This window comes from Hyperolius riggenbachi, chromosome 3 (genome assembly GCF_040937935.1).
Source record: "Hyperolius riggenbachi isolate aHypRig1 chromosome 3, aHypRig1.pri, whole genome shotgun sequence".
Taxonomy (NCBI): Eukaryota; Metazoa; Chordata; class Amphibia; order Anura; family Hyperoliidae; genus Hyperolius; species Hyperolius riggenbachi.
The window spans coordinates 311,769,728-311,792,122 of NC_090648.1; the positions used below are offsets into that span (position 1 = coordinate 311,769,728).

Consider the following 22,395-nt stretch of genomic DNA (forward strand, 5'->3'; position numbering starts at 1 on the left):
TGGATATGCATTGTAATTGTGACTGTAAATGTATATAGTATTTATTTTTCAGAGCACTATATCCTTTGTTCTCACATGTGCCAAAGGCACAAAAAATCAGACCGGAATAGCTAAATGGAGCACGTCAAAAATATCCGCCCACTAAATAGCAGATGTAAACTGCGGCTCAGTAACCGCAGTTTGCATAGCAGGCAGCCCTGGCTCCCGCTATTTAGTGGTGTTCCAAATTCGTTGTGGGGTTTAGGGTCAGAGGGAGGGAGGAGGTTAAGGTTATAGGGGTTAAAAAGAACCCGAGGTGGGTTTGAAGAACGTTATCTGCATACAGAGGCTGGATCTGCCTATACAGCCCAGCCTCTGTCGCTATCCCAAACCCCCCTAAGGTCCCCCTGCACTCTGCAATCCCTCATAAATCACAGCCTCACTGTCGACACACAGTGTGTCGCAGCGGGCTGTGTTTTTGTCTATAGTGTCAGTCTGCTGCTCTCCCCACCTCCTGCAGAACTCCGGTCCCCGCCTGCCTCCCTTCCCTCCCCCCTGATTAGAAGGAAGGGAGAGGGGCAGGGACCGCAGCTCTGCAGGAGGCGGGGGAGCAGCCGAGACTGACACTACAGATGTAAACACAGCACGCACAGCGCGGCTGTGATCTATGTCTGATTGCAGAGTGCAGTGGGACATTAGGGGGGGTTGGAATAGCAACAGAGGCTGGGCTGTATAGGCAGATCCAGCCTCTGTATGTAGATAACATTCTTCAAACACACCTCGGGTTCTCTTTAAGGTTAGTTGCCCACTGGTGAGGGTTAAGGTTAGGCACCCACAAAGGGTTCAGGTTATTTGCCCATAGTCATGTACCACCAGAGGGAAGGTTAAGGTTAGGCACCACTGAAGGGGGGGGGGGGGGGTTGGGGTCTGTGTGAGAGTAAGGAGAGCTTAGGTCATAGTGAAATATCAGCAAATATCACCAATATTTCACTATATCACTTAAGTAGTAGAATTTCAATAGTAGAATTTCAACAAATTTACTGATAATCTACTACCTGTGTCCTCTCAACCAAATTATTTTCCCTGGAAATAGTCAGCACACCTACAGAAAAATATCATGGCTAAGAGCCAGTATTAGGGTAAATATAGGTTAACTGCCATACCTTTCACAAGCAGCTGATTTCTCACTGGCCTCTCCCCTCTTCTGGAACTACCCCCACAGTGCATTCACCACTCTAAACACAGCCTTAAAACACTATTTTAGGAAAGATATACTGTGTAAGTTAACTGAAGGCTCACTCTGATCAATATCTATCTTCTACAGAGTGTGAAACTCTTTAATAATGTATATACAGCTGGCACACTACCCCACCTTGTGTCTCCTCCCCATCTCCTTAGATTATAAGATCACAAAGGCAGAGTTCCCTCCCCTACTGATTATTTAAAGTGCTGTTTTTGTATTGTGAAACATGGTGGATTGCCATGTTATGTTGTACTATCTTTACCCTGATACACCCTGTCTTGTAATTATATTGTAAAGTACTGTAGAAGTCAATAATAATAACTTTGATTATGATGGATTCTTGAACTTCTGTAGATCTTAATTAATATAAACACTTGCAGACGCAAGTAACTATGCCAAGTAACGGGGCACATGTAAGGGATGCAGATGGCTACACATGCTATATGGAACGCATTATGGCATCACATATGCTTCTAACGCATATGGGGCACTTGTTTTTTATGCGCATGACTGCCAATGTGGTAGCTTATCTGTGACATCATTAAACTTTTTTTAATTTATTTTAGCAGTAGTCTTCCTCTGTGTATAAAAGGGATGTGTCTTAGGGTAGGGCATCTGTTGAGGGTCAGAATTTAGAGTGTCAGGTCTTTTGTGCCTTTAAAGGGAACCTGGTATATGGCGGCTGCCATATTTATTCCCTTTTAAACACTACCAGTTGCCTGTCAGTCCTGCTGGTCTATTTGGTCTGCAGTAGTGTCAGAATCACACACCAGAAACAAGCATGTAGCAAATCTAAGTTAGAAACAATTAATCTGCATGCTTGTTCAGGGTCAATTGCTAAAAGTATCACAGGCATCAGTACAGGCAACTGGTTCTGATTAAAAAGAAATAAATATGGCAGCCTCCATATCCCTTTCACTTCATTTTTCCTGTAAACCTTTAAAATAAGCACAGCTTAACTAATACCCTTTTCTCCCTTGTGCTGTGACTGTAGCAGGAAACTGCAATATGGAGTAAGGCTACATTCTGTCACTGTGCCCACATGAAAGAAAACAGCAACTCATATATGACTCAGTTTATTCTGTGCAATAAAACGTGGGAGATGAAAAGTATAGAGCATCCGCCAGGAAGTTCACCACATGTTCAAATTAAAATAAAAAAAAATCTGAGTAGTAGTAGTAGTATGAATGTACAGAGGCAAAGGGATGCCAAAAATATATAAAGTGTATATATTAAAGAGTACAGCGATTACAAATTATGAAGCATTCCAGGGAGGCGACTTGCAGACACCACTTGACAAACAAATATTAATTTACACATTGGGCCTGATTCACAAAGCGGTGCTAACAGTTAGCACGCTGGTGAAAAGCCCTTTATCACGCCTAAACTCAGTTTAGGCATGATAAGTTTAGGTGTGATAAATTTAGGTGTGATAAGTTTAGGCATGATAAGTTTAGGTGTGATAAGTTTAGGCATGATAAGTTTAAGCACCAACTGGGTTAGCACCGCAGTGCACAGCTGATCAAAAGTTTTGCACTAGCAAAGTCTGGTGCACTTCGCATAGAGTTTAATGGCGCTGCTTTGCATGCGGGACTTTGCGCGCGATCTAAATGTATCTAAACTTAGCATGCCTAAACTTAGCATGCCTAAACTTATCATGCCTAAACTTATCATGCCTAAACTGGCTTTTCACCAGTGTGGTGCAATGGTTATCATGCCTAAAGTCTCTAACTGGGTTAGCACCGCTTTGTGAATCGAGCCCATTGCATTTACAGGGTCAACTTCTCCATTAGTTATATAAAGTCTTCAACTGGAAAAAAAAATAATTTTAGAGGAATAATAGTCATTCTCATAAAGATTATTTTACTAACTTTTAACATAAATATTATGATTATTGGAGTGATGGTGATCTCCCTGTAACGGGTTTTATGAGTCACATTCCTAGCAGTGCAGACTACAAAAAAGCAATCACCCCAGGCAAGCTGAATAGTACGCTAGCGTGTGTCCCAGCTTGCATGTGCTTCAAACTGTCAATCAGACAGAAAGTGCATAAAATACTGTCTGCAGGAGATTAGAATGTGCTGCTACTACTAAAGGGTTCATCTATTGTTTAGCTTACAGTTGTGGATTTAAGAAGTGACTGAAATCTTGGCGTCTTCTGCTCTGGATCAGAATTTTATACTGTACATTTTTCAGCAGTTCAGCTATAGGGAAGGCAGAGGCTGGAATCGTACCACCTTGGCCCCTGAAATCAGGGACCATGAAGACCATGCAGCTCTTCGCTAAAGCTAATGGTCATGCTTAGTCTATATGGGGTTTGAATAGCGGTAATTGCTAGAAAACTGCACCCCTTACCCTAATTCCATTTCTTTTACTGTGTGGGTATATTTGACAATCTGCATTTTGCGCTATGTGTAATGTAATTGTTATACATATTGTGCTGGGGAGAAACAAGCTCAAGTGTAAAATCCCCACCAAGGCCCATAGTTCATAAGCTACACCACTACAGCTGTGCAGGGCCAGGCCGAAGCGAGAGAGGCCCCAGCCTCAGGGCGCAGTGTAGGAGGGGGCGCACTGCTCACTTAGCTATCATTCTCCTATTGTGTTTGAAGCAGAGAGAAATAAGAAAAGAGGATACATGGCAGTGACTGCAAGCCAGATAACTAGAGATTATGGTGTTGGGGGGGGGGGCGCCTCCTAGTCTAATAGCAATCAGTGTATGATGGGTGGGGTCAAGGGATGGGGGGCGCACTTTGGCGTCTCAGCCTTGGGGGCTGGAGGACCTAGTCCCAGCTCTTCGTCTGTGGTATGTAATTCCTGAGATATCCTCACTTTCTTTATGGTGGATTACAGCTCAGTTGGTGGCAGGAGTCTGCTGCCTTCACTGCACCTCCCTCTCTAATAATAGCAGAGTTATAGTGCTTTAAGGGAAAAGTTATCTGTTTAGAGTTTAAAAAAGGGAGATGTCAGATGCAGGTGTCATTTCCAGAATTTGCAGAATGCAACATGGCTGAATTGTTATTTCAGTATGAAGAATATGGCAAAAGATGAGATCCAGTACAGAGGTGTTTAGTTCAGCATTAAACATGTACTTATAGAAACTTAAAAACCTTCTTCTATATTTAAATGGAATGCTGCTTGTTTGGAATAGCAACATCCACACCATACCTGTCAGAGGTGCTCTTCCTTATGGCTCCTCAGGAAACAGAATGAGTGGGTTGACAATGAAATAGTACTGTGCTGTCTGCCTGTAATACAGACTGCATAAGGCTTACACAAGAGTAGTCGGGGACAGGGGCATAACTAGAGGGGAGTAGCACCTGCTATCGGAGGGGGGGGCAAGAGATGAGGTGGCACAGGGGACTGTAGGGGAGTACGAGAGTGGCTTTGTTTGGGAGTGAGGCTTAGCTCAAGGGTGTGCCTTAATCAGAGGCATGGTGCCCCCCAAGACCAATGGCACTCCAGGCAATGGCCTGAGTGCCTTTGTTTAAGAAATGGCCCTGCTTCCAGGTGTTGAGCAGCAGGCAGAACAACTTTGCAGATTACATGCAAGTAGGAAGCAAATTATAAATACCTATTGCCATACATAGTGTGACAAATGCACAGATGGAAGCTTTAACAAAAATATTTGCTCAGGTGTTGAAAGCAGAGCAGGCTGACAAGCTTCCGTCCCTTCCCTCCTCAGCACAACAGCTATGACTAGTATGTACACATATGTATTTGCTGCACCTGAATGCCAAGGTAACAAGAGCCCAGTATTAGTAATTTATTTATTATTATTATTATTGATTTATAAAGCACCAACGTATTCATATATACAGTATCGAGATGTTCATCATATACCAGTGAGTTGCAATTGTTCCTTAATTGCAGAAAAAGGGGCTTTAATTTTTATTTAAGTACACCAGAAGTGAGAGGAATATGAAGGCTACCACATTTCTTTCCAGTCAAACTATGCAAATTGCCTGGCTATCCTGCTGATCATCTGCCTTTATTACTTTCAGCCATAAACCCTTAACAAGCATGCAGATCAGATGCTTTGACTAGATTGTCTGCATGCGTCTTTCAGAAGTGTGATTCATGTCATTAGTGCAGCCAAAGAGATATGTAGGATGCCAGGCACCTGGTATTGTTTAGAAGGAAATAAATATGGCAGCCACCATATTACTCTCACCTTTAGGTTCCCTTTAACTTGGTTGACTAGAAAAGATTTATAAAATTATTACTGGTCGTAAATTATACATCTACATCGATCAGCTAAAGCATTAAAGCCACTGACAGGTGATGTGCATGGCTCTGATTATCTAGCTACGATAGCCCTGGTCAAGGATTGGGACACAATTGAAAAGTCAGTTCTTGAAGGAGGTGGGTTAGAAGCAGTAATAATGTACAAGCATAAGGATCTGAGCAACTTGGAAAAAAGCCAAATTGTTATGATTAGAGGACTGAGTCAGAGCACCTATAAAGAAGGTTTTGTGGGGTGTACCTAGTGTGTAGTAGTTGGTACCTACTAAACGTGTTCCAGGGTAGAATCGTTTCTAAACTGACTACAGAGTCATGGATGCCCGAGATTTAATGAAAAGTGAAGGTGCAAGCTAGCCTGCCAGACTTGATCTCTTGAAAGACGTAGTGTAGCACAAATTGCTGAAAAACCTAATGCTGACTGAGAGAGAGGTGTAAGAACACACAGTGCATTATAGCTTGCTGCATATGGAACTGCTTAGCTGCAGAACAAAGGCAGGATGAGGTGAAGTGGACCTAAAAAAAACCACAGACAACGGGAGGCCAATAGCTCAATATGTCACTTGAATTTGAAGAGGTGAAGGAAGCCAGAATATACACACAAAGGTGGGTTGCAGCGAGAGGCAACCAACACATGAAGCAGATGGAGAACTTTAAGCCGTCTCCAGATGTAGCAGGATGAAATTGGTTGCACTCTTAAAAAAGTGATTGGTACCAGAAGTGACGATGTTACTATGGTCCAACAGGCCCCCCTAGGAAAGGGAGGTAATACTAAAACAACATGGGTGGAGCCCAGGACAAATAAAATTGTGTTTAAAACAATGATAACATTGAAAAGGCGCTCCACGCTCTACGCTATACACCTGGCACTGTACTTGGCCTGAGGAAGTGGGCTTACCCCCACGGAATGCATTGCTTGTGTTAATAAAACTTATTTTGCTTTAAAGAGAACCCGAGGTGGGTTTGAAGAATATTATCTGCATACAGAGGCTGGATCTGCCTATACAGCCCAGCCTCTGTTGCTATCCCAAACCCCCCTAAGGTCCCCCTGCACTCTGCAATCCCTCATAAATCACAGCCACGCTGCTGACAAACAGCTTGTCAGAGCTGGCTGTGTTTATCTCTATAGTGTCAGTCTGCTACTCTCCCCGCCTCCTGCAGAACTCCAGTCCCCGCCTGCATCCCTTCCCTCCCTGCTGATTGGAGGGAAGGGACAGGGGCAGGGACTGTAGCTATGCAGGAGGCGGGGGAGCAGCTGAGACTGACACTACAGATGTTAACACAGCCTCACAACACGGCTGTGATTTATGAGTGATTGCAGAGTGCAGGGGGACCTTAGTGGGGTTTGGGATAGCAACAGAGACTGGGCTGTATAGGCAGATCCAGCCTCTGTATGCAGATAACATTCTTTAAACACACCTCGGGTTCTCTTTAATTTACAAATTGTGTCATCTCAGAGGTAAGCCAGTAAGCCACCTCTATTTTTTCTATTTTACCACTGGCATCTCTTCACCCCTGTTGCTTACCTGCAGACCTCTGTCCACTGACAAAACCACCTACAATGGCCTCATAAGCATCATAAGTTGTTATAAAACTGGACACATGACCAGTGGATGACCACAGTTTGCAGCAAAAATACTGTGATGAGAAATGATGTGCAGTAATGTTTATTGCGAGTTAAACTCTATATATTAATTTACATGCAAAGGATATCAAAATACAGGGTGCAAACCAACACCAGTGAATCTATATAGCCAACTAATGTTCACAAAACAAATCTATAGATAATACCACCAGCGGGGTACAGAAGGCAGCGGGCAAAGAGCAAGGTCGGAACAAAATGCAAGAATCAGCAACAGTTTCATAAAGCCCAGGTAACAGAAAAGAAGCAGGGATGTCCAGGACTTAGGACCTAGCTGCCAAAAGTTTTGGGTCTATAAAGGGATCTTGCATAATGAATCCAGAGAATCATTACAATACATCCCTTGCAGGCAGGCCAGAGCAACACAAAGGCTGTCTCCAGACAGGATAAGGGAAATTGGATGGGCAGCGGAAGCCCAAAGCAGTCCGAGTAAACACTGCAACCAGCAGACAGAAAGAAGCAAGTGTAAAAGTAGAAAAAAGTATCCGGGCACCAGCCATAGATAGGGCACAGTTTGGTTGCCTTTGAGAAAGCAGGTTGCCCTGCGAAACGGCTGTCAGGCCATAACCACTGTGTATGTCATTTTGTATGGGGATTAATTAAAGGTTCACTTAAGCATCATTGCTGTGGCTGGTGCCCGGATACTTTTTTCTACTTTTACACTTGGATGATTGTGTTACTGATCCGGAGGCACATCACAAGTAACCTGCTACCCCCTACTGTGCTGCAGTCTGCGGAGTTCATCTGGTGCCAGTCTTCCTCTCTTTGTACTTAGAAAGAAGCAAGACAGGGGACCATATGCAATTCACTTTTTCACCTGAGTTTTCTCCTAGGAGATAATTTTTCATCTTCAATGTAAAATAACTTTCCAGCACTTTTCAACTAAAAAAGTACCAAAAAGTAGGCGGGAAAGTACTATTAAAATTATTTTGAGTATTTTCTTGCTTGCTGGTGGCTTAAAATGCATTTTATTGACAAGTTTAAAATTATCACCTAGGAGAAAACTCAGGTGAAAAAGTGAATTGCATATGGGCCAGGGTTTGTAATAGAACTGGACCACTGATAAAGGAAATAAGATATTATGATTAAATGTATTATTTTACCTCCTGATTCCAAAGATCTCAGTCTGACCTAGCATCTATGGGATATTATGGGAGAAATACAGTCCACAAAGCCCCTATTTCTCAAGTTACAATACTTAAATATCTTTGAATAATGTATTGGGGCCAAATATCACAGGGTACCTTCATAGGTTTTTATGGAGTCCATGGATCACTGGGTGATAGCTGTTTTGGCAGCCCAAGCAGTAGCCTACACAATATTAGACAGCTTTAAAGTTTTGGTAGATCAGCGTATATAATATGAGGATGTACAGATGGACATTTGCCTTATTCAATTATAGGTTTGGTTGGGCTTCAACTGACTCAGCTACTAGCTCACTGTTTGGCACGTAGTAGATTTCATTTTCTAGAATGGCTTGCAGTCCATGGGTGACTGAAGATTGGCTTATTATAACAATTTTCTGCCCATCCCTACGCACTATGTAATTATGGTCTTCTTTCATGTCCAGGAGTGTTGCTGGGAGGCTGAGCTTTGCTGAAAGAAATACTGCAAAAATGGAAGGAAAGCGCAGTAAAAGGAGAAAAGGATGGCATGCCGTGAATGGCATGGCAATGCCTATGGTATACTGCCAAACCTTTATTAGTATATTTCCAAAGGTGTATGAATAAAGGTTTGTCAACATACTATAGACACATGTGGTGGTGCATTATACCATTAATATTTCCTTTGTTTTATTATTTATGAGGTTGTTGCATACACCTAAATTATATAGGTAGCTATTAGGTATTCTTAAGGTTAGGGTTAGGGTTTGTATACACAATATTGGATATACAATATTAGATATTCATTGTAATTGTGACTGTACCCTATTTCAATTCTAATATTTTATTTTTTTTGCGTCACGACACAATACAAAAGATAATCTGGCCATTATCAGGTCTAAAAAATGGAAAAATACAACATCAGATAAACAACACATAACATTATAATGCATGATTATTTATGAAACAAAGTCAAAATGCAGATGCAGTGCGGTAAAAAATACATACACCCTTATCACTTTCGTAGGAATGAAAAGTATAAGTAGCAGCCACCGGGTGCTAGGTCATTTACAAGTGGAAAACACACGAGACAGCTGTCAATTTTCTCAGGAGTGGACGTCTCAGCGATAGCATGCAGTGCTGAGGGAAATGGCAAAAAAAAAAACCTGAGTAGCTACACCTCAGACTCTACAGACCTTTGCACGTTTTATGTTAATGTTCATGAAGTACAACTAGACTTAGCAAGTATGGCTTGTTTGGAAGTGTTGTCAGGAGAAAGCCCCTTCTCTCCAAAAAGAGCATGGCAGCACTTCTTAGGTTTGCGGTGTTGCACCTGTACAAACCATAAGACTTCTGGCAAGAATATACCCTTTAGACAGAGGAGACCAAAGTGGAGATGTTTGGCTGTAATGCACAGTGCAACATTTCATGGAAACCAAAAATAACATATCAACCCAAACACCTCATACCAACTGTCAAGATTGTTAGTGGATGGTTGTTGATACTTAATTTGGACTTGTTTTGCAACCACAGGACTTGGGTACCTTGCAGTAACTGAGTTCACCATAAATTCCTCTATACTAAGGTATTTAAGAGCCAAATGTGAGGCCAGATAAAATGGTTAATGCAACAGTACAATGGGGTATATGCAGTAAACTACGTTAAGAAGAATTACGTGCATTAAGTCTTACGCATGATGAGTAGAGCGTAATGCATTGCATGTAACTTATTGCATTTTGCACTACTCATCATGTGGTGAGACTTTACTCATGTAATTCTGCTTCACACAGGCTAGTGGATACATCCCAATGACTCCAAATCTACAACAGAATAGCTAAAAAAGATTCAAAGTGTTGCAATACTTTAGTCCCAGCCCAGGACTCAACCTGGTTCGAATATTGTGGCGGTACTTTAAAGCGGATCCGAGATGAAAAACTAACTATAGCAAGAAACTTGTCTGTATATCTTATCTAAAGTTTAGATGGTTTAAACAGTAAAACTAGCTGCAAACAGCTTCAACAGTATATGATTATTTCTTCCTGTGATACTATGAGAGAAGCCATATTCGGCTTATCATCATTACACAGGCAAGTTGCTCTGTATCTCCACTCCTCAGCCTGTGAAAACTCCACTCCCCTCTCCTCCCCTCTCCGCCACTTTGCCTCTGAAATTTCAGCAGCTCCCGGTTGGTAATGCCTCCTCCTTCTCCTTCGGGGAAAAGCCTCCTCCTCATCAAACTGAGCTCCCATGAGCACTTGCTACATGGGACTCAGAACGCCTAGGCGCTGGAGGAGCTGTGGGTGCAGCTTGTTTCGTTTATAGGGAATTAGGGCATTAAAAACCAAAAAAAGGTATTTGGCTTGAGGAATGCCCTATAAAATATATGTAAGGTGCACAATTATGAAATGTGTAAAAGTTTATATCCACTTTAAGACAGCAAGAAAACCTTAATGACCTTAATATATAATATATTGGCCCACCCTGTGATTTGCAGGCTTTCAAGCTGTTTACAGATTATGATTACTATATTTTCAAGATGATCAATAACATTGCATCTTGTAAAAGTTACCTTCTATATTGCAAAGACTTGGTGCATTACAGGAAATAAAAACTGCATTTTTTGCTGAATCCTTTTTCCTTATTTATCCACATATCACAATATGTGCAACCTTAATGAACTGATGGCATATTGCAAATAAGCATGGGCCAAAATTATAACACAACACTGATAGAGAAGGATAAAGGTAGAATAGAAAAGGATTACTAAGTTCTTGCTGCTAAATGTGGCTCTGCAGGTTATTGAATCATGGGGTTTCTGCACATATATATATGCATAGAGATAAACTGTTAGAAGGGTTTTGTCATTTACATGACCTTTTTACTGATTTAATTTATTCATTTGCATAATAGGGACAGGGATTTGTAAAAAATAAAATACAATAACCAGTATATATGTTGTTCGTCTCTAATACGTATATCCTCCAATTGTTCCTGATCTATAAAGCTTTTGTGAAAAAGAAAACAGTTGTAGTTATAGGATGGCTTGGCTGGATTGAATGAACACCACAGCCATTGCCATGCAGTGGGCGATTGCTTTCAAAAGGTACATAATAAATCTAGTCTGCAAGACGCAGCTTCCTCCTACATGCACAAGAACAAAATATTCACAAAACACTGCTCAAAGACCTCTGTTGTGATAAAGAGCCAGTAAACAATGACTGCTCACACTTAGGTAAGTACTACACTACAATGTTTTTCTTACCAGAAAATAATAATGAGATATCTAGTTACTTTGCAGTTTGTTTTTTGTGTGCAATAGGCTCAGGAAAACAAAACAAGTAATGGCTATTTCTTTAAACAATCTGTAGGCCTGTATTACAGAGAATTTGTCTAGGGTAGAGAGTAGCATTGCAAGATTCCAGTAATTAAAGCCTAGAGAAATTATTTCAGCGTTGGATAATCTGGATAATAATTGGATAAAGCGCTTGGACCTTCTTTTATAGCTATTGCTGTTCTCATTTGGTAGAATTAAAACACTTCCTGTGCTGTTTAAATGTGGGCAATGTCTTATAATGGGGCATGTTTGTACAGTTCGAGTTAAAAACTCCATAAAGTTTTATTTTTCTGCTGGTCATCATGTTCTGCTCCAGGAATAGGAAGTGAAGATTGCTCTCCGAACTGGGGGGTTACAGAGCAGAGAAAACGCTACCCAAAACCATCTCAAAAGCTTTGACTGAAATTGAGTCTTAAAGTGTAATTGTAGCTGAAACTTTTTAGATGGCTTTGTTGGGTTTTTATTGTTTATCATTATTTAATTTGTATTGTTTAAAATAAGGGTATTTTCCCCTAATTGCCCGTAATATGTGTCACCAAACTAGGATTTGGGGATTCGTACATTTCAAAGCGCTGTAAGTAAAAATTGGCTTGAAATAACGGTAATAGAATATTTATTTTATTTATTTATTTATTATAGGTTATCCACAAGTTTACAGATATTCTACTATCACACACTGTACCCTAATTCTCACTTGAATCCTCCGCTATCTACACCTAACCTTAACCACCCTCTTTATACTCCTAACCCTAGCCACCCACCACCTACTCCTAACCCTAACCACCCCTCAACTACTCCTAACCTTTTCACCTACTCCTACTCCTAACCCTAAACCTCCCATATCTATGCCTAATCCTAACCACCCCCACCTAATCTTAGTCCTAACACTAGCCAGCTCCTATCTCTGCCTAACACTAACCCTCCCTATCTATTCCTTACCCTAACCACTCCCCAACTACTCCTATCACTAACCCTCCCCTATCTATACCCAAATGCTGGCACCTGTTATTTATAGCAACAGTAATTTCTATATTGAAGCTGTCCCAGTGCCACTATTTCATCAGGTGACTCCGGCACTCAAATTTACTGTTGTAGCCACTATTAGTGGTGTTTTACATGGGCCCCTATGATGGCGCCCAAATTTACCTGCCATGCTCCATGCCCAAATTTACAAGACCCTTTGGGGATACATCTGGGAACACCTGTTGTGATGACAATGATGGAGGTGACATTTCTGGGATTACAGTATTTCACCTCACAGAGGATGTTTTTTAATGCAAAGTCATGTGATGCATAAATCCCCTCTCCTACTGTGACTAACAGATATACATTGCCAGATATACCTTAGTGGGAACAGGCTCATACTCACCGTCTGCCTATACAGAGGTTGTCTTTGGGACAAGCCTGGTTTCTGAGTACTCCATTTATTTTTCCTACAGTGACAATATTCTTTTTAATTGACACACTGTACTATATTGTTTCTTGGTTGTGTCTTATCTATTTCCAAGGTAATTGGGCTAACTAGTGGCATAGCAAAAGGGGATGCAGAGTTTGTAGCTGCATCATGGTCCCTGGACCTGAGGGGCCCACATTATTACCCTTCTCCAGTTGCTGCATTCATTCTTTATTGCTGCAGTAATGTAAACTTTAGGGCCATTAGGTTGTGAGCACTTCCATGCGCAGCCCCATCACAAATGGTGGAGGAGGGGATGGGGCATTATGTGGCGGAGAGAGAAGGTGTGCAGGGAGAGTGTGTCATGTAGGCTAAGGCAGCACGACCAGCACACACTGCAGCTTGGCCAATCTCTGCTGCATCAAGCAGTTGACCAGAGAGGGATTTCTATGCATCTGTGGACAAAAAATACTTTCATGAGGTATGAGGGTTTTGTTTTGGTTATACTCATGAACATTAGCCTACTTGCCAACAAAAGCAAGTAAGCATGAAAAATGTAGATACACTTTAAAGTATGTGACCCAAAGTTACTGACACAGGTACCTGTTGTCATAATGTGCCGCACTTACTGTACTCATACACTATGCTTCATATCTAGCTAGGCCACAAGTAAGCATCATGCCACAGTGCCACACCTTGCTGTATGCAGTATGCCTCATATATAATTGGACCAATAGCATGGCTGTCCCTTATGTCAAGATGTCCCAGGTACTCCTAAGAGAAAAGTCTAATATATACATAGTAACTTGCTAAATATAATACAATGATGTACAGGTAATGTATATGGCAAGCGATAGCAATGTGATGCACATAATACCAATGGCAGGCAAATATCAGCAAGAGACAGAATTGGCAGATACTCCAGTGACAGGCATATTCACAAGTGTAAATAGCAATACACTTATCAATTTTATTGTTTGATTGCAGACAGATTCAATCACTCTAGTCAAATCTGTCAAGCCTTAACGTTGCACTGTCCGAGGCTGAAATCTATTGGAAATTAATGTGTTCCATTTGTGTGGTAGGAATTAGGTCTGTTGTTGGCCTATTTGGTAGGGCTATTGCTAGGATTCCAGAATATCTAGTGTGAAGAGTGGGCTGATGCGTGGTTTGCTGTGGGTGTAGCCATAACAGATTGTGGGTAAAATCAAACAATGGGCATTTTTTTAAAGTACATAAAAAGGTTAGGAATAGACTAGGCCCCAACCAGGCCCATTACAGCTGTTAGGACTAGTATGGCTAATGTATCACCTCTAGTGATAAAGAAATATATTTTTTCATTATTGGAGGGTTTTAGTACAACATGAGAGTTCCCTCTATATCTTTGTCTTTTACATCATTATTTGTATGTTAGTTATTTTATTAACTTGGTTTAACCCAAAAAGAATATGTTTATGTGGCAACTGTGCATTGCAGAGTTGTCTAAGCACAATCATGTTGCTTTGGGCCTGTGTTAACCATTTTCAAGAGTTATGTTATCATCATGTTAAATAGCTATAGCATATGCTATGATGACATGTATAACATCAATCATTATAAAATAGACAGAAAAAATAAGCTTTAAATAATGTATATACCGTAGAAATGTATTGGTTTTTAAACACATAAAAGAACCTCAATTAAATATTTCATTTTTATTTCTTTTTATTTTGAAATGTTGTTATTTATTTAACTAACCATGTGTCATTGTAGTGTAGATATACTTTATATGCAGACAAATGTACATAGTGTGGCTATGTTCAATGTTTATAAACAGCAACAATACATTAAAGCTCACAATGTAGAAAACAAACCTCCCACTGCACAAATTACAGGTTTTTTTTTCTGAAATGCGTGGCTTTGATTTTTTGTGTGAGTGTTTGTTTTGCTTTGTTTATGCAGTAGGAGTAGAAAATTGTTGATAGTCTTTACTTTCTATCTCTGTAGGTACTCTACAGATTAAAAGAAAAGATCCAGTTTTCATTGAGGCAGGACAAAAAAAATCAAGAGATACACCTGTCGCCGCTCTCTGTTCAGCCGACACAGACTGAAGCAAAGTGTTCCAGCAGCATGGTTCACCCTGAGCAGATACCTAAACCTGTGAATGTTATAATAGACCCCCAGTTCCCAGGCACCTTTGAGATTAAACTTCCGCTTTCTGCAGGACCTTCTCCATTTAAAATGAAACCAGTGGGCCTACAAGAAAGGTAAGGATATATATTCACTTGTGCTCAGTACAGGTACTCTTGTTTGCTTAACCACGCTGATAAGCTGCCAGTTAAATTCTGGCTCTGGCCATTCTTTGTAAATCATTTTGAAGTGTTTGGAAGTGTGATTAGCTACAGTGAATAACAGATCTACTGCATTATTAAATGTACAGTAGTTGAAATCTAGTTTCAGAGCTAGTTGAGAATCATATTTTTTCCGAGGCTTCCATCTGCGTAATGTACTCTACAATGTACTTATTGTGTTAATGACTGATTGCCTGCATAGGTTAATAAAATTTGCATTTTTGAATGTGTGTGCAATGTGGCACTATGTTTTGACTGACACTTGCTCATGAACCTGCATAGTATTGTAAAAAAAATAATTCTTCAGCCACAACTGTGTTAGCATATGTTATCTCCCCAGCTTACCACAAGGTGGTGGTGATTGTGCAACCTTTATGCTGTTTTGTTTAGCTTTTTTCATTTTCCTTATGTTGCTCTGTAAATAGTTGGACATAGTGTATTTCCTCTGCTGTCAACTGGATTTCATCAAATAATGGGGATGGGCCAAAGCTGTAAACTATATTTCTTTAAGGTAAAAATACATTTTTATATGTAAATATGACTGCTTTTTGTGTAAGCCATCAACTGTGCTCTCATAGAAATTTAAGTAAATGAACTTCTGTTCCACTTTTAAAATATGTTCACAGTTGACATGTTGGGGGGTAAAGGTCCATAAGATGCCCCTGAACTATAGACGCACCTAGGTTTAGTATTTTTTTTCTCTGATTTTTTACCTCTAAACCTAGGTGCATCTTATATTCCGAAAAAGACAGTAAATGTTCTATACTGAGTGTTTTATGCACTAATACTTCACTAATACTACACTAGTTCATAGTGATGGTATGGGCCCCAACCATCATTCTTTTTATATCTAGTATCCAGCTCTCACCTCAGCGGAATGGCCAATAGCTTTTTCAACAGCGTAGCATTCCCCTTAAAATGGAATTAAATAAAATTATTCCTGGAAAAAAATGTGCCCTTCTGCTTTTTCTTCTAATATCCTAATTGCAGCCTGCAATATGATATCTGTGATACTACCTGCCATAGTCTTGATCAGGAGCCCTGTTGGTGGGTATTTGAGATTTACCCCGGGGCTTATTGTTTATCCTTGGTGTGGGCCAAGACATTTGACAGGAATATCCAAAAAGCCCCACTCAATGGAAATTCAATACTAAAGTGAACACGAGGTGAAAATAAATTGATGAGATAAACAATTGTATGTATCCTCTTACTCCTAAAAATGACCTTTTTTTTAGATAGCCCATGGTTTTATTTTATATTTAAACGTTTACAAAGTAAATTGAATGTTTTGTTGTCTCTGCTCAGTGGTAGCTTATAAAGTGTCCCTAAATGAAAATATATGAGCTGTTAACCTTTTTCTATTTTCCCCTGCTCTCGGAAGTTGTATTCTGTCAGGAAAACGATTATGGCTGCACTTTGCTTATCAGTGATGTTTACTATATTCCCAACAAGGTACCCACAAGACAAAAGCTGTCACTTCCGTGCCTAAAAATTAACTCTTTCAGGCAGCAAAATAAAACAAGTTAAAGGGCTTGGTTATTAATATATTTTGCACTGCACATACCTATGTTTATCTCATAATGTCATATGTCGCCTCGGGTACATTTTAACAAATTTATTTATTTAACATCACAAAAAAAGTAGAACCATGCAATTATTGCATATGGGTGTGAAAACCATCATCCCTGCCCCCCCCCCCCTCCCCCTCACATTCCAGAAAATACCAAAACAAATACCTGTAGTGATTATATAGGGCATCTCATTGTAGTTTGATTTTGAAATGGTCCACCCAGCTAGACCAGATTTTTTGAAACATCAGTTTATCTTCGTATAGACAATTTTTAGATTACAGTATCTGGTAATTAAGGCAGTCCGTTTCTGCTGGAGAGCTTGCTCTTTTCCACTTAGATATTGTAACTCTTCTGGTATGCAGCTGGCAAACTCTCAAAAGCTGAGGGATAATGTCTGTGTTGTACCTTGAATACAATTCCCCAGGGAATGTGTCCAAGCCCGGTGTCTTTCTAGACTAGGTTCCATCAGGGCTGCTCATAGCTCCTCCCCAGAGATATCCTCCTATAATCTTTCCAATCTTTCCATCAGCTTGTGGGAAGCAAGGAAATACAGCATTATGCATATAAGTCTTACGCCATCCCAGGGGCGTAACTACAATTCATGGGGCCCTCCAGCGATACTGTGATGGGGCCCCCCAATGTTCACACCCCTTCTCACCTCCCCTTTTGCCCTTCACAGCCTTGGGGCCCATCTCACAAGAAACATAAAACAAGTGTGGCCATCATGATCTTCACACCCATAACAAGTGTAGCCACAAAAACACCCAAGCTGAAGTATAGTCCCCTGTATTGAAGGGAAGGTTAGTAGATGGGGCCCCCGCAGCTCTGGGCCCCCTGTGATTGTAGGGGCTGCTCCCCTCTAGTTACTCCCCGAGCCATCCCCTTATGTATTATGTCCTTGCTGTATCCAATCTCTGGAAGTTCAAAGAAAATGAAGAATTTATATCAGTGGGCAAATACCCCACCGATTCCAATATTTAACCTCCTGAGCGATAATCCCGAGCTGAGCTCGGGGTATGTCGCGCAGGAGGATTTCTCAGGCCCCGCTGGGCCGATTTGCATAATTTTTTTTTGTTACACGCAGCTAGCACTTTTCTAGCTGCGTGTAACTTCCGATCGCTGCCGCTCGCCGCCGATCCGCCGCTACCCGCCGTTCCGCGCAGCCCCCCCCCTCCCCAACCCCTTGCGCAGCCTGGCCAATCAGTGCCAGGCAGCGCTGAGGGGTGGATCGGAACTCCCTATGACGTCACGACGTCCATGACGTCGGTGACGTCATCCCGCCCCGTCGCCATGGCGACCAGGGAAGCCCAGCAGGAAATCCCGTTCTGAACGGGATTTCCTGCTTACTCTGATCGCCGAAGGCGATCGGAGTGGGTGGGGGGATGCCGCTGCGCTGCGGCTATCATGTAGCGAGCCCTGGGCTCGCTACATGATTTAAAAAATAAAAAAAATTAAAAAATAGTGCTGCGCCACCTCTTGGGCGATATAATTGTATCGCCCAGAGGGTTAAAGGACATCTGAAGCGAGAGGGATATGGAGGCTGACAAATTTACTTCCTTTTAAGCAGTACTAGTTGCCTGGCTAGCCTGCTGAACCTCTGCCACCAATACTTTTAGCCACAGACCCTGAACAAGCATGCAACAGATCAGGTGTTTTTGACAATATTGTCAGATCGGACAAGATTAGCTGCATGATTGTTTCTGGTGTTATTCAGACACAACTGCTGCCAAATAGACTAGTAGGACTGCCAGGCAACTAGTATTGTATAAAAGGATATAAATATGGCAGCCTCCATTTTCCATTTTCTTCTCAGTTCAGTTGTCTTTTAAATCTGCCACCAAGTTTTCCTGTTGGTCTATTCACATCAATAAAACCATGTGGGCTAGCAGCCAGCCATGGCTCAAACAGTGCAGGGGCATACCTAGAAATCCCCGGGCCCCCCTGCAACCCCCCCCCCCCCCCAGGACCCGCTCAGGGACTTTTGGGGGGCAGGAGGGGTCGCAGCATAAGAGGAGAGTGTGGCAGATCGGTGGGGAGGGGGGCCATTCCCCCCCCCTCCCTCACCTCGGGCTCTCCTCTCAGTGCTCCCCCTCCTGCAATAATTGGTGGCAGCGGGCAGCAGCGGCGGCGACAGCAAGCTGAACATATTACCTCCTTCTCGCCGGAGGTCTTCCGTTCTCTAAGAGCAACTTCCTGTTTACACAGGAAGTTGCATGAAGCTCTTAGAGATCGGAAGACCTCCAGCGAGAAGGAGGTAATGTGTTCAGCTTGCCGCCGCCGCCGCTGCTGCCCACTGCCACCAATGATTGCAGGAGGGTAAGCGCTGAGAGGAGAGCCCGAGGCGAGGGAGGGGGGGAAATGTTCCCCCTCCCCACCGATCCTGCCCCCAAAAGTCCCTGAGCGGGCCTTAGGGGGGCCCTGCCCCCCCCCCGCGACGGCAGGGGTCGCATCCCCTATTGTTACACCAATGAAACAGTGCAATAGCTCACAATTTGCCATAGTTAGATTTTGCTTGCCTATTGTTTGGGTGATCACAGCAGCACTAAGGTGAAGGGTTGGAAAGTCCTTAGTAAATCACCTTCTTTTCATGAAAACATTGCCACAGTCAATTATTGTGTATTTGCTGTCAAGCAAACCTGAAGTGTGAGAGCACACAACACACATCCAGTGGAGTCAGACCGGAGTCAAAGCTTCGGAAAAGCATGTTCATTCTGGGGCAGTGACTTAAAGGGACACTTAAGTCAAACAAAAAAAAATGAGTTTTACTCACCTGGGGCTTCCAATAGCCCGCTGCAGCTGTCCGGTGCCCTCGCCATCACCCTCCGATCCTCCTGGCCCCGCTGGCAGCCACTTCCTGTTTCGGTGATAGGAGCTGACAGGCTGGGGACACGAGTGATTCTTCTCGTTCCTGGCCACAATAGCGCCATCTATGCTGCTATAGCATATATCATATACCATATAGCAGCATAGAGGGTGCTAATGTGTCTGGGAACGCGAAGAATCACTCGCGTCCCCAGCCTGTCACCGAAACAGGAAGTGGCTGCTGGCGGGGCCAGGAGGATCGGAGGGAGACGGCGACGGCACCGGACAGCTGCAGGGGGCTATTGGAAGCCCTAGGTGAGTAAAACTCATTTTTTTTGTTTGACTTAAGTGTCCCTTTAAAGTATTAGAGGCATAGCATCAGCACAGAAGTCAGGCAACTGGCATTGTTTGTTAGAGAATTAAGATGGCAGCCTCCATATTCCTCTCACTTCAGGCTCCCTTTAACCTCCTTGGCGGTAACCCCGTGTGTGACACGGGGTAAGCCGCCGGAGGGTGCCGCTCAGGCCCTGCTGGGCCGATTTACATAATTTTTTTTTCAAACACGCAGCTAGCACTTTGCTAGCTGCGTGTTTGCTCTGATCGCCCCCGCCCGCCGCCGATGCGCCACTACCCGCCGCAGAAACAGGCCCCCCCCCGCATACTCCTTGCGCAGCCTGGCCAATCGCCGCCAGGCTGCACTATGGGGTGGATCGGGACTTCCTGTGACGTCACAACGCCCGTGACGTCGTGACGTCACTCCATTCATCGCCATGGCGACGGGGGAAGCCCTCAAGGAAATCCCGATCAGAACGGGATTTCCTTATGGGCAAGCGGCGCCGGCGGCGATCGGAGGGGATGGGCGGACGCCGCGGGGAGGGGGGAAGCATGTAGCTAGCGCTAGGCTAGCTACATGCTAAAAAAAAAATGGCGAAAAAAACCCTCCCGCGGCTGCGCAGCCGCACATTTCATACCGCCAGGGGGGTTAAAGGATACCAAAGCTGAATGAAGTAGGAGAAACGGGGAGAGCAGGCAAGTACAGGGAGCTGTCCTGATGCCCACTGTTCCCCTTGTTCTCCTCTATTCTCCTCCTTTGGCAGCCAAATGCCCCCCGGCAGCCTCTTCTGCGTCGCTGGAGTCGGGCTTTAGTGCGCAGGCGCTGGTCCGGCTGCACGAGTTCTACAGCTATCTGTGCATGACGTAGTTGTGACCTCATGCGAATGCGTTTCTTCTACTTCCTTCGGCTCTGGTATCCTTTAAAGCAGTGTTCCAGAATCCCGTCCTCAAGGCCTACGTATAGTGCATGGTTTGTAGAAATCCACAGAGGTAGTTAATCAGCTCTGTTGAGATACTGATTACCCCACCTGTGAATATTTTTATTTATTTATATAGAGCCAACATCTTCGATGGCGATGTACATAGTGCAAGACAGACGATAGAGGGGAGAATTGATACATGAGCAGTTTAACACACTGTACAATCAGGACATCCAGCAACACCAGTACAAATACTTGCAACTGATGTGTAGTTTAAAAACATCATCAATACTTCAATATGGGACATGTTCATTTAATAAGTTGCAACAGAAACAGGAAACACTAGGGGTGGGTTCCTGCCCTTGAGAGTTTACAATCTAGTAGCATAGCTTTGGAGCTCTGGGCCCCAGTGCAAGTTTTACATTGGGCCCCCTGAAGGGCTCTATGCATAACAATTGCTGTGGAGCACCAAACCTGCCAAGGACAGCTGCAGTGTGTCAGAAAGATGTAAGCTGAGAAGGAAATCAGTCTATTAATGATTACAACTAATCAAAGCACATATAGAGGTTATCATTACCAGCTTAGCACCAATAAAGAGCTAATAAAGCGGTTGAAGGTTGGTCAAAATTGGCCCCTCTGCTCCAGGGTCCATGGTGTGGTCCCTACCTCTGCATTCCCTATTGCTGTGTCACTGTTAGAAATAAAGCAAACCTGTCAGCAATATATTGGGATGGAACTGATCACACATAATTTATGTTTACTAAACTTTTATGTGTCTGACCTCATATGTGAATCTAAATTTCACATTACGTTATATTATAGGTAATAATATTTTTCAGAGTATACTCAGCCTCATATTTAAACTTTCTCCACCAGTATTGTTTAGGCTCCTCCTCCTGTAGGGTAACAAAGTGTTAACCTTTTCTATACAGTGGTACTTTAACCACATAAGGACCGGCTGAATTTTCATTGATCTGTGCTGGGTGGGTTCTTCAGCCCCCAGCACAGATCAGGTTTGAGGCAGGGCGATCAGACTTCCCCCCATTTTTTCTCCACTAGAGGGATGTCCTGCTGGGGGGGGGGGGGGGGGGCCCGATCGCCGCCGCTGCCTACTGCTGAGCGGGGGGGCTCCTCAAAGCCCCCCTCCGCAGCGCTATTCCACCCTCCCTCTCCTCCTTACTATGGGCGGTACAGGACAGCGATCCGTCCTGTACCGCCTCTTCAGATGCCGGTGATCCCCGGGTTATCAGATGCCGGGGATCGCCGTTCTCCTTTACGACGCTGCTGCAACAGCAGCGCCGTGCGATGTAAACACCGGGGATTTCTTCCCTGCGTGTTTACATTTCGCCTGCGAGCCGCGATCGGAGGCTCGCAGGCTGTTCACGGAGCACCCCGCCATGAACTGACATGGAACGGCCGCTCGAACAAGCGCCCGTTTCCATGGAAATACCACTGCGACCAGCCGCTGCCTATCGGCGTTGGCTGGTCGTTAAGTGGTTAATG

At 43.1% G+C, this 22,395-nt stretch overlaps 1 protein-coding gene across 1 annotated transcript in view; it reads left to right on the forward strand.

Moving 5' to 3' along the window:
• The window catches only part of PTPRR (protein tyrosine phosphatase receptor type R), a 192,455-nt gene that overhangs the window by 94,306 nt on the left and 75,754 nt on the right, over window positions 1-22,395 (forward strand). The window contains exon 6 of the mRNA XM_068272751.1: window positions 14,923-15,182. Coding sequence (XP_068128852.1) covers window positions 14,923-15,182 — 260 coding nt within the window. The remainder of the gene's footprint in view (window positions 1-14,922; window positions 15,183-22,395) is intronic.